This window comes from Lissotriton vulgaris, chromosome 4_1 (genome assembly GCF_964263255.1).
Source record: "Lissotriton vulgaris chromosome 4_1, aLisVul1.2, whole genome shotgun sequence".
In the NCBI taxonomy this organism is placed as follows: Eukaryota; Metazoa; Chordata; class Amphibia; order Caudata; family Salamandridae; genus Lissotriton; species Lissotriton vulgaris.
In genome coordinates, this window is record NC_141691.1 from 2,049,724,684 (window position 1) to 2,049,740,413 (window position 15,730).

At 46.8% G+C, this 15,730-nt stretch overlaps 1 protein-coding gene across 2 annotated transcripts in view; it reads left to right on the forward strand.

Moving 5' to 3' along the window:
• Positions 1-15,730, forward strand: part of MROH1 (maestro heat like repeat family member 1) — a 2,204,128-nt gene that overhangs the window by 1,406,616 nt on the left and 781,782 nt on the right. For both annotated transcript variants that reach the window (XM_086966435.1, XM_086966436.1), the window contains exon 27: positions 7,501-7,596. In XM_086966435.1, the coding sequence (XP_086822561.1) occupies positions 7,501-7,596 (96 nt within the window). The remainder of the gene's footprint in view (positions 1-7,500; positions 7,597-15,730) is intronic.

Here is a 15,730-nt window from a genome sequence, read left to right on the forward strand (position 1 = left end):
TTAAAGACACTGCAGGGAAGCTTGCTTTGTGGTGTCCTGAGGAGAACCTTTCTACAGGGATGTCCTTCCAACCCCTCCTCCCCGCCCCCACCTCAGCTGTGGCCACGGTGGTGAATGATGCCTCCGATCTAGGGTGGGTAAGCTTTTCTGAAGGAGTTGGAGATCTGAGTTCTCTAGTCACCAGAGGAGCAGAGTTTCCACATAAACCTATTTAAATTGAGGGTGATTTGCCTGGTACGCAAGGCATTTCTCCTTCCTTTTGTAGTCAGTCAGTCCAGATCTTGACACACAAATTGTAAACTTTTGTGTGACCCTGTTAAACTGTAGCATATAATTTAAATGTGTTACTGACAGAGCCCCCCAAAATATGTCTAATCCCTTAAAATTATGCTTGCATTGATAAACAGGCATGCCTTTCCAGGCAGCGACGCTGTTCCTTGTGAGGAATTCAGTGAGCCGTTTTACGGGCAGTCTGTCCGCCACCTCCCCTTCCGTCCCGCTGGGATTGCGCTACGTTTATAGCTTGTTCAATTTCACGCGCCGAGGGCGCTCGTGAGACCGATGACGCCACCTTGCTTCCAAGTGCCAAACAAATGGGACCCAAGCAGCAGTTATGCTGCCACCACAGATATGTAACGAACATCGATTCCTGACGGCCTGCTTTTTCCAGCTCTCTGCATTAATAGCTCTAGGGGCTGCTGACCGAGATACAGGTCTGAGTGTGCACACACAACAATGTGGGCTTTTCAAGTCGCGCTGCAGAGGATCAGGGAGCCCTCACCCGGGCCGGTCCACACAGACTCAAAAAATATAGGCACCCTTTTTGTGATACGACTAGCATCCACTGTGCGAGTTTGATGGGCTCAGAGCACCACACAAATGCTGTTTTAGCACAGACCACAATGTGGTGTGTTTTATAACATTTGTGGTCATCCATGGGGTATAACTTGCACAGACAATTTTGCCCCCGATTTCGCATACGTTTACCTCTTACAAAAAATTGCAAATGAGTGTTTATGCGGTAATCTCATAATGGGTACAAAGTGAAGAAAAAAAAGCGCTTGCGCGGCAGCACGGGTGAGGGATTCACTCGCGGGAGCGATAATTGCGACCAGATGGGCAGCGCGCTCCTGCGAGTGGATCTCCTGACGTGGATCTCCTGACGTGCATGCGTTGCCATTGAAGGCAATGGAACGCGTGCACGTGCTTGGCTGAAAAGCCTAAGCGCTCGGAAGAGGTTGTTTTCCTGCTGCGAAGGCTCGACCTAAAAAAGGAAGGGATAGGGTCCAGTCTCTCTACCTATAAGCTATAAGCACAGCATGTGGTTAGTGGCAAATGATCTGGCTTGATTGCTGAACACCAAAGCTGACGTACTGAGTCAACGTTATCTTGCTGACCACAAGTGGCGTCTCTACCCAGAAGTTGTAAAGAGCATCCTCAAACAGTGGGGTGTGACCCAAGTGTATTTGTTTGCCCTTCCTTCCTGTTCTCATTGCCCAATGTTCTGTGCCCTCCAGCATCTGATGCAGGGGACGTTAGAGGAGGCTTTTCATTTGAAGTGGAACTTTCCTCTTAACTACGCATTTTTCCCCATGTGCCTGATTCCTTTGATCATGAGGAAGATACACCAACATGGGCCCAAGTCATCTTAATCACTCTGGATTTGCAGAGAAGGGTGTGGTCCAATACCTTCTGCACCTTTCTCTGCGTCCCCCGCTCTGTCTTCCTGTCTCTCGGGTTAGATCTTCTTTCTTTGTCAGCAGGGCAGGTCCTGTCAGTGAGTTGCAAGAGCTTAGCGTCAGGCCTCTCTTCACCTCTTTTTATCCTGACAAGTTAGTCGTAGAGACCAGAGCTGCTTTCCTCCTGAAGAGGGTGATGCCTTTCTATCTGGGTTAATTCCTCACGCTTACCCTTCCAAGAAGGAGGAGAGGCTGTACAGGTTGAATCCAAAAAGAGCAGTGACTTTTCATATCGACCATACAAAAGGACTACCAGCTGTCCGTATACTTTGTAGGCAACAGAAAGAAAAAAAACCAGTGCAGAAAATGACCATATTGAAATGAATTATTTATGCATCAAAATCTGCTTTGCTACAGCCCAAAAAGATTCACTGGAGGCTGTAGGGCACACTCCAAGAGACCCAAATCCTCTACATCTGCTTTGGAAAGTGGAGTTCAAATAGTTGATATTTGCAGGGCAGCTACTTCGTCATCCCTTCACATCTTCGCCAAGCACTATTGTTTATATTCAGAGGCGTGGAGGGATGGGCATTTCACTAGATCTGTGTTGGAGAACTTCCTCGTATAGCCCTCCATTGAGGCTTTCCTTCTCATAGGTAGGTATTGCTTGGGAATGTATTAAAAAAGGAGAGGAATCTGCTGTAACTGTGTACTCCTGTTGCTTTTTTTTGCCAAAGGAGGATGGAGGTCTCCACCTTGTCATTGATCTTCGCCCTCTGAAAAAGTGTGTGTGTTAGTTAGTTAGTTATATACCGAAATGCGTCATGTGAACTGCGCTGTGAAAATCATTGTGCAAGGCCAAGGTGGTACAATAAAACTTACTTCAAGTGTACTTGAGCTGTGTCAGAGCCCGTTTCTATTAAACGTCAGGCAAGGGATCGTCGGAGCCAGCAACTCCGTTGTCTTCGAAAGATCGTTAACCAGGAAAATTGTCTCAACTGTTCTGGGAAGGGAGTTCCTTAGTTTGGGGCCATGATAAACGATCACGCATGGGAGGGAGTTTGTTTGCTTTACTGTCGGTACCACACACAGGAACTGGCCACTAGAATGTAGACAACGGCCCAGATGATACGATTAAACAAAATCCTGCAGATCGCAATATAGGTGTATACATACATATGTGTGTAAAGGAGTTTCCTTGGATTCCCAAGGTTTCAAGGAGAGAGTAGTTTTGATAAAATGATTGTTTAGCTGGCCATCACCCTGACAACAGGTTAGATTTGTCACCTGAAATGGACGTGCTTAATACATAGGGGCCTACCTTTACTGACCAGTCTCACTGTGCTTCTCTGGTCAAGAATATAGAATGAATACACAACTGTCAGCATAAAGAGTAGGCTGGGAAATACTCTTCCTTCTTTTCAATGAAACTTTACAAGATCAGTGTGTGTAGTCCTCATCACAACTCCACCAGTCTCTATTCCAGCCGCCAAGAAATATCGTAACTCCTCCACCTGATCTCCTATCTATCTAGCCATCCAAGGCTAGAGAGCCTAACATCTCTTGGCATCTTAGAATTAGTCTCTTGTCATATGCACTCTTGGAACCTAGTTTTTTTAATATATTTTTTTTATTGGCATTGCAAAACAAACCAATGTGAACAGATACAACAACTTAGTCAGTCGTGCAAAGCAATGCCACAAGCATTATATGGACAATATGCAGTACTCGCAGCTAGCTACCAGGTACAGAAACCTGTCCCCATCCTATCTGGTACAATGCATAGCAGTCCATATTGAACAATTGAAATATCACTCTAGAAGCCTGGGCATTTCCAGTATGAGGGGAACAGAACCAGACAGCTACATAATGTGGTTCCTTAAACGTTTCAGCCTATGTAACGATTAACCGTCGCCTACTCCAGACAACTCCTGTCTATTAAATGCTTGGCTATACTCCCGGAGGGCTGGCCTGTTCCGGGGGTGCCTCCCCCACCTCCTGCTGTGAACTTGCGCAGTCCAGAAACGGGCCCCAGATGTCCCTTGATGTGGATGGCATTAGCTCCCAAAAAGTTGTTAATTGCGTATGGTCAAAGGAGACATCCTGTAACTAAGACGCCATTCTGGGCACCTTCTTCCTACCCCAATGGATAGCTACCCTGCGCTTGGCAAAAAGCAGAAGCATGGCATGTAATTTCCGAGTCTCGGCGGGTGTGTCTTTTACATAACCAAGTAGCCCGACAAGCGGCTCAGGCCGCTAGATGCACCAGTTATGTCGTGGATTGTGTCAGAAATCGCAGCCCAGTAAGACAGCAGGGGTGGCAGCTCCATGCCATGTGCGGGAACGTGGCCATTGAGAAGCCACATCTCCAGCAGCGATCATCTGTCCTGATGCCCATGCGGTGCAGCTGAGCAGTAGTTCTGTAAAAGCGATGGATGTATTTGAAATGACTTAAGTGTAATTTGTAATTTGGAGAAAGCATAGTAAATTGACTACAATAGAAAACCCACTGCTTTTCTGTTATCTGGCTCCTGGAACCTATTTAGTTAGATTAATCTTTCTTCATGATAGAGATGTTTTCAGCTTGTGACGAAAGGAAGAAGTTTAGACAGCGGCTACCCCAACCAGAGCATCTGGACTTGGGCACTCAAAACAATTATTGAGTCCGAGCAGAGCGTTAAAGATGAAGCCAAGTAAGTTACTTCCCATACACCCTTGGTGGCTAAGATGATAGAACATGTATACATAACATGATTTTAAAATCATATATTTTTCTTAGTTATAACCCAGTGTAATGAATTTTAGCTAGGTAGGTCGACTTGTCGCATTTTTCAACCCAAAGTGCACTCTGGCAGCAGCGTTCTGAATATGCAGGAGCTGGACCAGTGATTTTTCTAGGAAGCCGAAGTACATCAGGTTACAGCCATTTACACAGGGTTAAACAAACAAACAAAGGTGTTTACCACCATAACGATTGAGAGAACCTCAAACTAGCTAGACAAAGCCAATAGTCCTTGCTTAAATGTGCTAACTCCTGCAAACACATTCATGCACAAACGCTGTTTGCAAGGGTGAACACATTAAGACCAGCCATTGGTTTTGCTAATATTTGTTTTTGCATTGTTCGTCACCATGGCATTACACTCGCAGTTTGAACATTCAATTTCACAGCTATATAACCAGCCCAAAATACTCCCCGTTTTCACCTGCCTACGTTAAAAAAAAAACATACTCCAGTCCTGCAAACTCGTGGACTTGCCTAGGCCCAACAATAACCCAGGAGTCTTCTGAACCACGACCAATTAACTGAGCCCTCAAACAGTCCCTGACAACCTCATTAAATCTGGAGGTGCCCAAGCGACTTGGAAACTTCTACAAGTGCACTATGAAGTTCGAAGCAGCTCACAGAGACAACGCACCCTATATTGATTCTCACACCTCAAAACCACTGAGAAGCCTGCCACAACTCATTGTAACCAACCTTGTAAGGCCCTGTTCTGCCACCAGTGCGGGTCGAGTGATACTGGGTCACACAGCCAGCACAACAGAATGCAGCAGTGCTCAGCATGTATTGATAGGATCACAGCAATCCCTGCCCCTATACTCTCCTGCTGCACCTCTCTCCAAGCCCTAACCAATAGTCCATCTATTTGTCTCAACTTTGACAACAACATTGCTCTAGTCACTACTGATCCTTCCCATGGACCCCATTGCTTGCAGTATCTGAACCCAGAGATGCCTTTTCTGTAGAAAGGGATAGCAGTGCCCAGGGCATCAGCCAAGTCCCCTCCTGCAGTGCAGTATCCATGCTCTTTATTGTCAGCAAGTGTGGGGCAACCCACACACTGGCTAAATTGACAGACATGCTAGTTTTGCAGACAGAGCTCAACAACGAGAAAAGGCTATATGAGTGGCACTGCTCATCAGACAGTTCTCGTAAACGTTGTGCTTTTCCTAGGTCTTTACACAGGGCCCATATGTAGTCCATTCTTTTTCTCCACTTTAACCCAGCACCTTGCAAATGCAATGGCTCAACACCATGACTACCACTGGCCCCCTCACAGTGCCAGTGTTGCAACTGGTGTACAACAGAAGCCATTTTACACCAAGACACATCTGTACAGCTACAGCCACACTCTGAAGGGGCACAGTGGAAGCCTTTCCTATACATAGTAGCCTGGACTTGTTGGCATACTTGGGAGAGCAGCCTGCTGCCATCCTTCTCCGTAGTCGTAGTGGAATGTAGTTGCTATTAGTTAGTAGAAGAAGCATCATTGTCACTGAAAAATGAAACTATTTCTTCAGATTAGCTTGCATACACCAACACATGATTACTTGTGAACCTATGTCCCAAGTAATGCCATAAATAGTGCTTGCACTGAATAACAGAACTGCATTCCGTTTCTGCTGCTTAGGGGATTCGAATTTGAGTTTAGGATGTAGTATAGCCTGATCACAAAATGGTATTAATTTTATAGTGCTCTAAATGATGAAAAAGCACAACTTCTAATGAGTACCTGGACAAGTGAACACTTAAAGTTTCTCTCTATATTCTCTTTTTTGCTGTGACAGGTGTGCCTGAAGATAACTAAAGCTCTATATAGCCATACCCAATGCAGCCTGCTTATTAGTTAGCTACACTCTTGCTTTATGGGAGTTAGTGTTCTTAGGAGCCCCATCTTAACCTTGCCATCATAGAGGTCTTTTCAACGAGCTCCTCAAAGATGGCATGATGAATCTAGGCAGACAAGCCGGCTGTGGATGAAGCAGCTCACTCCATGTAGTCATTGTTATTCTTTAGAAGCCAGACATGGATGAGAACCCGGGGTTTTTGAATGAGGATGCACAATTGAATGGCATGCCTTTTAACAAGCAGCACATGCTTGGCAATGCTGCGAAGGCGAGTAGTAACACAGAGTGTACTTTTTCACAAATTTTGAAGGCAGCCTCATACTCTCCAATGCTTCTTTTGCTCTTTAAAGGTCGCTAATCCTGCAGAAGTCAACAGAGTTAGGTTCCCACTTCCTCTTCCTCCGCAACTTTGGTGACAAAATCACTCTGATTCCTTTTACGGTCTTGTTAAAGAAGTGCCTCCTGGGCATCAAGTCATAACTGACAGGAACATGATTTAGACCACTGGGTCTTCCTAGGTGTTAATGGCAGACCCTGCCTGCCTTTCTGACAACACTACCAGCTATTCCCACCTCAGTCTTGACATCAGGAAATGTTCAAAGTATGTAAGTCTATCAAAGTTACAGATATTGGAGAACTGTCTAAAAAGGTAAGTAACATTTTTGTTCTTATCAGCACTGTGGTATCACGATTGAGTAGCACTATTGAGCGCTGTGTTCGGTGTTTACTTTACGTAGATGGTTAAAGATGTTGGGCGCCAGGATTACATTTTCATCATCAGGTTTTTAACCAGCCTTAAGAGAGACAAAGACTGAAAAGGAAATTGGAGGCAGAAGATAAAGATAGTAAAACATTAACAGATGGAGAAAAGGGAGAGGATAAGGAACCTAGATGAGTGGTACAGACATGAGGTTAGAGTGGGGGAAGAAAGAGCCATAAGGTGACATTAAGCCTAGACAGCCTTGTATCTTGGCAGCCACTGTATTTGGCAGTGCTGCCTTCAGGTTCTTCAGAAAATTTCTGCACTTACACATTTTTTTCTTTGTTTTCCTGATTGTGTTAACTTTATATGTCTGAACTTGAATGAATCTACTTTCTCTCACACGGTCTCGTTCTTTAGGACAGCACTGATAGTCAATCAGCATCGATCGACAACTCCACTAACCTTGTACATTTTTGATTGTGCCAGGTCTTGTATCACGATACCATTGATGCCTTGAAAGAATTGTTGAAGAGTGTCATGCTGTGGAACCTGACTCCCAATGGACTCCAAGAAATGTTTCTGGTCAGTATCTATACAAGAAAACATCCAATTCATGAACAACAAATAAATGTTTTATTTGTAGTTGTGCATTTCAATACGGGTGCCTGGTTTGACAACTGCCTACCTTATCCGATTACATGATGATTCCTGATATCTAAAGCTGAGGGGTGGTGGAATCCGATGCCTAATAATCTTATTGTTGATAAATCAGAGAGCTGATGGAGAAATGTCTGTGCCTGCTGAATGTTTGGTTTTATGATTAATGCAATCACTATCATTTGGCAGCTACACTTTTACTGTAAAAAGGGCAGTCAACGAGAGGATATCCATCTTAGAGCAAAATTAGAAAAAACAAAGTGTGCATATTCAATTGATCTTTCTCATAAGGTTTGAAAATACAAGTGAATTATACCCAATAATGTTTACATTTCCAGGGCATCTGTATTCCCTCCCAGCAGGTTACTTAGATAATGCACCTATCAAGTCAAGTCAAGTACAAGTTTATTTAGACCATGGTCCCCAAACGTTTTAAAAACACATCAATAAAACATTAATAAAATCTAGTAAAATCACAATTCATTATTTGACCACATAAAACTTAATAGAAAACGCTCAGCATACCTTTCGACATTTCGTGTACCATAGGCCACACAGAGCTATAGATAAGCAAATCAGTTCAGAATGCTATGAATGCTATTGAGGGATTCTTTTACTTTTTTAATATACTTCCCAAGGCACACGCTGTGAGAAGTTGGCCTGGTATATGATGTTCACTATTCTAGTGAACACCTTGCACCAGTCCAAACAACCCTTATGGTGATGGTAGTAAGTCAACCTTATAGACCAGCTATCTTAGTGGTAGCGTGGACAGAACAGTCTTAGGCTAAAAGACTCTTGAGGGCGTGTAAAGCCAGCTGTTTTACCATACGTAACCCCTTGAATATCAAATGAAAGGACACCACACAGGATATATATAAAATATATATGTATTTATTCACTAACACACTCCTCTGAACTCGTTATGAGGTCAGAGGCAAAAGCACATAACAAGTTATACTTAGAAATACTTTAAAAAGCACACTTTACAGTTAGGCCCTAGGGGCGCGTAAATCCATATACTAAGTAAGTGGTATAAGGACCACGACTTGGGAAAGGAGAAGGCCTAGGGCCTAGAGAATCGCTGGGGCTACACTATCTGACCCTTAGTTTAGGAGTAGGAGGCTGCGCGTGCAGTGTCTTTACACACACGCGGGAGTCAATGTTAAGTCAATGGGAACTTAGAAGGTAAGTAATTGAAGATTTAGAACACTTCCGGTCTAACTAGGAATGTACAACTAAAAAACTAGACACTAGGATAGTCAATCCCTACAGGAGCACCGAAGTACTCGTGTTACCTCACCCACGGGCTGCGGGTGCATAGGTATCAAAGTGTGTTGGGTTTTCTCGTTGATTCCTATGGAGCCTTGGAAGAAGATGCTGCAGGCGACCAGGAGGAAGATGTCCGGGTGGATCCAAGGGTGGATCTAGGATGAAGAGGATCTGAAAGCAGAGGGGACAGAGTCTAGGTCACTAGCCAGTGACCGGGTGGAACCAGGGAGGAACCAGACGTTGTCGAGGAGCAATCAGGTGCGGATGTGAAGCTTGTCGTTGCAGCCACGCAGACCAGGAGGCGTCGAGGATGACCAGGTGCTGGAGAGGAGCTGTCCCACGAAGGTTCTCGCAGATGGAGGGGTTGACTTCAGGATTGGAGCCAACAAGCCTAAGCAAAGGCAACCCACGCAGGATACACAAAGAGCTTCTGGTGCAGACCAGGAGGGTCTGAGTTACTTCACCTTTTCAGGGAAGCAAGGGCCAGTCTGGAGCAACCAGACCAGCGATGGATTTTCACAAGGATCGTCGTCAGAGGGCTACTAGCCAAATGGGCCAGCAACCGGACAACGCGTCGAGCAGAACACAAGCAGAAGGGCCCCAAGCTCATCTCGTGGATGGCTGGTCTTCGGTGCAGGTGGAGCTCGGTGTCGGGGTGTCTCAGTCCCCAGTGCACAGCTTCGAGGATGCCTCAGGAGCTGCGCTGTTAGCAAGTTGAAGACTTTCCAAGTTGCCTGGTTCCACGGATTCCGCCGCCTTCCACGGAGCTCAGCTGTGCTGGAGTCATGCAGTGGGGTCAGAGGAGTCCTGGAGTCTAGGTCTTGTCAGGCTCTGCACTCGAGTTCCGGCGGGAACAGGGACAAAGCAAGACGTCGAGTTGCTGGATGGTGCCTGGTTTCCCAGGGTCGTCACTCCTTGGCCACAAGGGAGATTATTCAGTCTTCAAGTCGGTTGAATGTCGAAGGGTCCAGAGTTTCGTTTCCCCCCCTATACCCCCTCTCACGGAAGAAGTCTTTTTGGAAACACTCCTTAAAGTAAAGTCAGGTTCTCCGGCCGATATCTGTCCGGCCCGCATCCTCCAACGGATCTATTCCGTCTGCACTCAGCCCCCGATCACCTTCCTTAACAGTTCCCTTGCGCAAGGGGTTGTGATTCCAGCTCTCAAATCTGCCACAATTGTGCCTATTTTAAAGAAACCTGGCGCCGACCCGTCCGCCCCAGTTAACTACCGGCCCATCTCCTTGCTGCCCTACTTGGTCAAGGTGCTTGAGCGCCATGTTACCTCGGTACTCAGCGCCCACGTGGAAGCAACCGGGTGTTTGGCGCCTTGTCAAGCGGGCTTTCGGCCTAGGCACTCTACTGAGTCCGTCGTGGTGTCGGTCCTGGACAACCTCAGGGAGGGCATGGACCAAAACAAACATCAGGCCCTGGTGCTCCTCGATCTCTCCGCTGCTTTTGATACGGTGGACCACTCCATCTTGCTTTCACGTATCAGAGCGGCGGGAATCGGGGGCTCAGCCCTGGTCTGGCTTTCGTCCTTCCTGCGGGATCGCACCCAGGCGGTCCGGCTGGGGGATTTCACGGCAACTCCACTCAAGATCACTTGTGGTGTTCCCCAGAGTTCCTCTCTCTCTCCTCTTCTGTTCAACCTTTATATCTACCCTCTAATTTTCGCACTCCAGCAGCTGGAGGTCACTGTATATAATTATGCAGATGACCTCCAGCTCGTCTTCAATCTTTCCTCTTCTTCCCATTCTATTTCTAACTTTCAGACTATTATGATTTTCATCAGGGACTGGATGAGCCACAACCACCTGAAGTTGAACCCGGATAAAACCGAGCTGGTCCTCACTGGTGGCTCTTCCAGTCCCTGGAACTCCTTATTTTGGTCCTCTTCCTTAGGTTCCCCCCCCACTCCCTCTCCTACATTCAAGACCTTAGGCATTAAAATGAATAATCACCTCACCCTTCACTCACAAATTAGTTCTGTCGTCTCTTCCTGCTTTTTCACTCTCCGCACTATTCGTACTGTTTCCCGTTTTTTTTCCTCCTTGGCACTAAAGCTGATTATGTCTGCCCTTGTGATCTCCCGGCTGGATTATGCCAATGCCCTGTACAACGGCATCCCAGCCTATAGTTTACGAAAACTCCAGCTAGTGCAAAATCAGGCGGCTCGGTTAGTGTACGGCCTTCCCCGTTCCCATCTTTCAACGCTGTTACTGAAGGCGCTACATTGGTTGCCTGTCCGGCAACGTTCCCTCTTTAAAACCGGCTCCATGGTTTTCCAGGCACGCCAGGGATCAGCCCCGGCCTTTATCACCTCTCCGATAAAGGAATATGTCCCCACCAGAGAGCTCCGATCATCTTCCCAATCCCTCTTACAGGTACCCTGCTATAAGAGGAAAAAGTGGGGAAGGGCCAATTTCTCATTTCTGGCACCCACCTTTTGGAACTCCCTCCCCGACCATCTACGGTCGACCAAACACTATTCCCTCTTCCGCAAGGGCTTGAAAACCTTTCTTTTCAATCAAGCTTTCCCGCAGTAAATCCTTTCATTGCTTTGTTCTTGCTTACCATGCCTCCTAAGCGCCAAGAAACCGTTTGGTGTACGCTGCGCTATACAAATATTTTAAATTCAAATTCAAGTTTCAGTTCAGGATCAAATCTAAAGTCTCCTGGGTCAGCTCCTATCTTTATACTACTAAAGGGGGCTGGTTTACTCACTAGGTCCCTCCTATGGGTGGGACCAGGAAGGGGGGTGGTTACACCCCCTTTCCTTTGTGCAGTTTCGCTCCAGAGCTGGGGCTGGAGTGCCCCAGCAACCGTTTTGAACTGGGGTATGCATGGAGCACCTAGTGTGCCCCAGGCATGTCTCATTCTATTCAGCCCTCCCTGTCCCAATACACAAAATCCTGTCTCGGGAGATGCTCTCACCGCTCCAGGCAGGAAACCTATTGTCCAAACCTCCGTGACTGGAAGGACTCCCAGCAACAGGATGTCAGACTTGTGTCTGTGGCAGCAGCGTCCATTTTGGGACACTGGGGCTCTGCTTAACTTTAACCGGGATAGTCAGCAACAACATGTCTTCTCCCTCTAGAAGGGTGGAATGCTACCCCCGTCGCCAGAATTGGCGAGGGGGTAGTATTCCAAAGCGTATGACACCTTAATCAACATGTTTAGATATAGCCAAACCAAAGTTAGCATTCAACCGAGAGTATTATAATGCACTTAAGAGTATATGGTATGGCAATATCATAGAACAGCTATAAGGACATGGTTCCGAAAGCTGCAGACAGGCTCAGCTCATGCTAGAGCACCATCTCACACATAACCAAGCACTCTGCCTCCAGGATTGTTAAGGCCTGCCATAGGAGTGACTTATAGGTTACTGTGTGTCTATATTTAAGGGTAGATATAGGAATACTAGATCTAAGCAAGGGGTGATTACACGACCTTGTCCCAGCTGAGTGATCAGCCAGTTGTGTCAGTTTGAGTGGCCTGCAAGGGGTGGCATAATACATGCTGCAGCCCCTGGTAGGCCTTGGTTACACCTATGACCTGGCTACCTAGGGTACACTTCTACAGGGGCTGCTAAGATGAGCCAATTCCCAATTGGGTGTACCTAGGGTACATGGTGTGACTTTAGAGAGAGTGAATCTGGGCTGTGGGTCTGATTAGCAGGCCCATAGCCACATCTAAGTCGAAAATCAGTAAAGCAAAAAGTGGGGGTGACCATAGGAAGCAGACCAAACTCTCCTACACACGCTATGTCTAAATTACTCATTTCTGTTAAGAGGTTTACTGCTTGGGCACTATTTTTAATATCAAAATTCTTAAAAATTGTACGTAAAAACTCTTTCTGTATATCTATAAATTTCCGACAGTCTAGTAACAGATGTAGGATATCGCATGTTGTTCCCAAATTGCACATGCATTTTCCGATACTATCAATCATACATCTTTTTACCCCATCATTCACATAACATGGGTTTAGCCCAATCCTTAGCCTTAGCAGTTCTCGTCTCAACTAGCAGCTAGGCAGCATATCAATATAGGCGTAGTGTTGTTCGTGTTGGCACCCTAGCGCCATGAAATATACAGATTTTTTTCCTCAAAAGGTAATTTTGGTCCTGAGCTTGAGAAATTTCTTGACCCAGGGCCCTGAGTTCGCTTTTGTCAAGCTTAATTTGGAGAGTCTTGGGGCACAGCGTAATCTTAATAGTGTAACACGCATTAGTGATGATAGCTCGTGTCCATACAAAAATTGGGGTGGTATCATTGCTTTTTTTTTTTCTTTTTAAATATTTTTTTATTGATTTTCAACCAACCAACACCAGTGAGCAGCAATAGAACATCCAATAGAGACATGACAGCATAATATATCACAAGCTACTTTACACTGTGTTCCTCGCTCACATCCCTCCTTCGCCACCGGTGTGCTTCAAGAACATGGTCTATTAACAATTAGGGTGTATCGGAATCCAATACAATTGTAATTTTGAAAGACAGTAGTACAGTACAGGGCTTAAATGCACTTTTTAAATATCAACATTTGTCTCACTGATCGTACCCTGATTCATACTCCTTGTACGAAAGTGTCAGTTGGATCTCGCCGGTCCTACAAGTCCGAACCCTCCTCTGAATCAGATTCTGGAGCCAGCAATATTGCAACTAAGGCCTCCCACGCCCTAGCCGCCTCCTGTGCCTTGTCATTATTAGTACGTAGGGCCTGTTGCAGCCTAAGTGTACCTTCACTCTGCGCCCACTTTAGCAATTCCACCCGCCATCTCCCTACCCCTGGCCCCCTCGCTGACTTCCAATGCATTGTGATTTCCCTCTTGGCTAATACGAGGCCCAGGTCTATAAATTTACTTGTCACTTTCGTTTTACCTGTAAGCTGTATGTGGGAACCAGTGCAGCAAACAAGTGCCCAGGTCAAGGTCTTTTGTACGATCAGTTATATTAAACAGCAGTTCCAGCACATCTTTCCAATACGTTCCCAAGCTCGTACATCCCCACATCATATGCTGGAAGCTGGCTCCCTCCAAACTACATCTCGGGCACTGAGCGGTCGCCGCATTGAAATATTGATTAAGCTTGGCTGGTGTCAAGTACGCTCTGTGCAGGACATAGAATTGTATCAATTGAAATCTAGCATTCCTCGTGCCCTTCCAGGCTCTACTAACCAACTGGGCCCAAGTTTTCAGGGATTTCCCTGAGAAGGACCCTTTCCCATTTCTCCTGCAACGTGCGCAATGGTTCCAGAGCCTCAGTCAGCATGCGCATGTAAAGGCACGTAATAGCCTTAACAGTTCCCGCCGCCATTACCACATACTGGCACACCATTGAGGTCCGCTGCTCTGACAGACCCATCCCCTAGTAGCGCCGCATAGCAGAAATAAACGCTGAATGCAGCAAATAATCCCCCCGCGGAAGATCGTATTTATGTTGAAGGGCCTGAAATGTCAACAGGGTTTCGTTTTCGTAGAGGTCTCTCAGATCCTTCCAGTTAGCCAGTGCCGTCCAATCACCGCCGTGAGGGAAGGCCGTGCACATACCCAGTGGTATCTCCGGAGAATACGGGCGAGTGAATCCAACCTGGTGCTGGCTCTGATTCCAGCACATCCGAGCATCTTCTCTTTAGCAGAGAGCAGTTCAAGACGCATCTTCTGCTGAAGCACTACAAAGGACAAAATATAGTGTGGTATCCATCGCCTTTCAGGTCCATCCGGGCCCCTGAACTCCCGAACTACAGCCTGGGTGAGCCACTGTAATTGTGCTGCTAAATAGTACCACTCGAATTCTGGAACTGCCATGCCCCTATCAGCTCTCGGACGTACCATTGTGGCCATAGCAACCCGCTGTCTGCCCGACCCCCAAATAAATCCTACAGCCATAAAGCGGAGCTGATGGAAGATGGTTTCCGGCACCCAGACCGGCAACGTCCGGAAATAATACAACAAGCGCGGGAGTGCTACCATCTTCCAGAGCGCCACCCGACCCGCTACCGATAACGGCAACGTGCTCCAAAACCACCCCTAAGTCTGCGTATGGCCCGGCCCAAATTACCCTCCAACAAGTCCTTGGGGGAATGATAAATGTTGTGCCTAGATAAGGTAAACAGTAGGGCTCCCAGCGAGTACCCGCCACCTGCGAAGGGTTCAGTACAGCCGGTGCCACCGGAAACACGCAGGTCTGTGCCCAGTTCACTCTCATCCGCGAATACTGCCCAAACACATGGAGCAAGTGCTGCGCGCCCTCTTAAGCCGCTTCTGTATTTGCAAGAAAAAACAGTAAGTCATCCGCATAGAGAGAGATAAACTGCATGTCCCCGCGGAGGCATAAACCTGGATAATGCCTCACCAGCCGGGCATGGGAGGCCAGGGGTTCAATGGCCAAGGCAAACAACAACGGGGAAAGCGGACATCCCTGTTGCGTGCCCCTCTCCACCTGGCTGGCTGACGAGATCGTCACGCCCGTCCGCACTCGAGCCGTCGCTGACTTATAAATGAGTTTCATCCACCCTACAAAGGAGTCCCCAAGCCCAAACTAGTGCAGGATCCGGTACAGATACAGCCTTTCTAGGCTGTCCAATGCCTTCTCAATGTCAACTGAGAGTCCCGCAGCGGTAGTGGTCTCACTATGGTCCTGTCCAAAAATACGCACAAGGCGCTGTACATTAGTCGCTGTATTGCGCTTTGGGATAAAGCCCGCTTGGTCAGAATGGACCAGTTGTGTCATGTAAGGAAGCAGCCGGGTCGTGAGATTCCTGCTCAAAATCTAATAG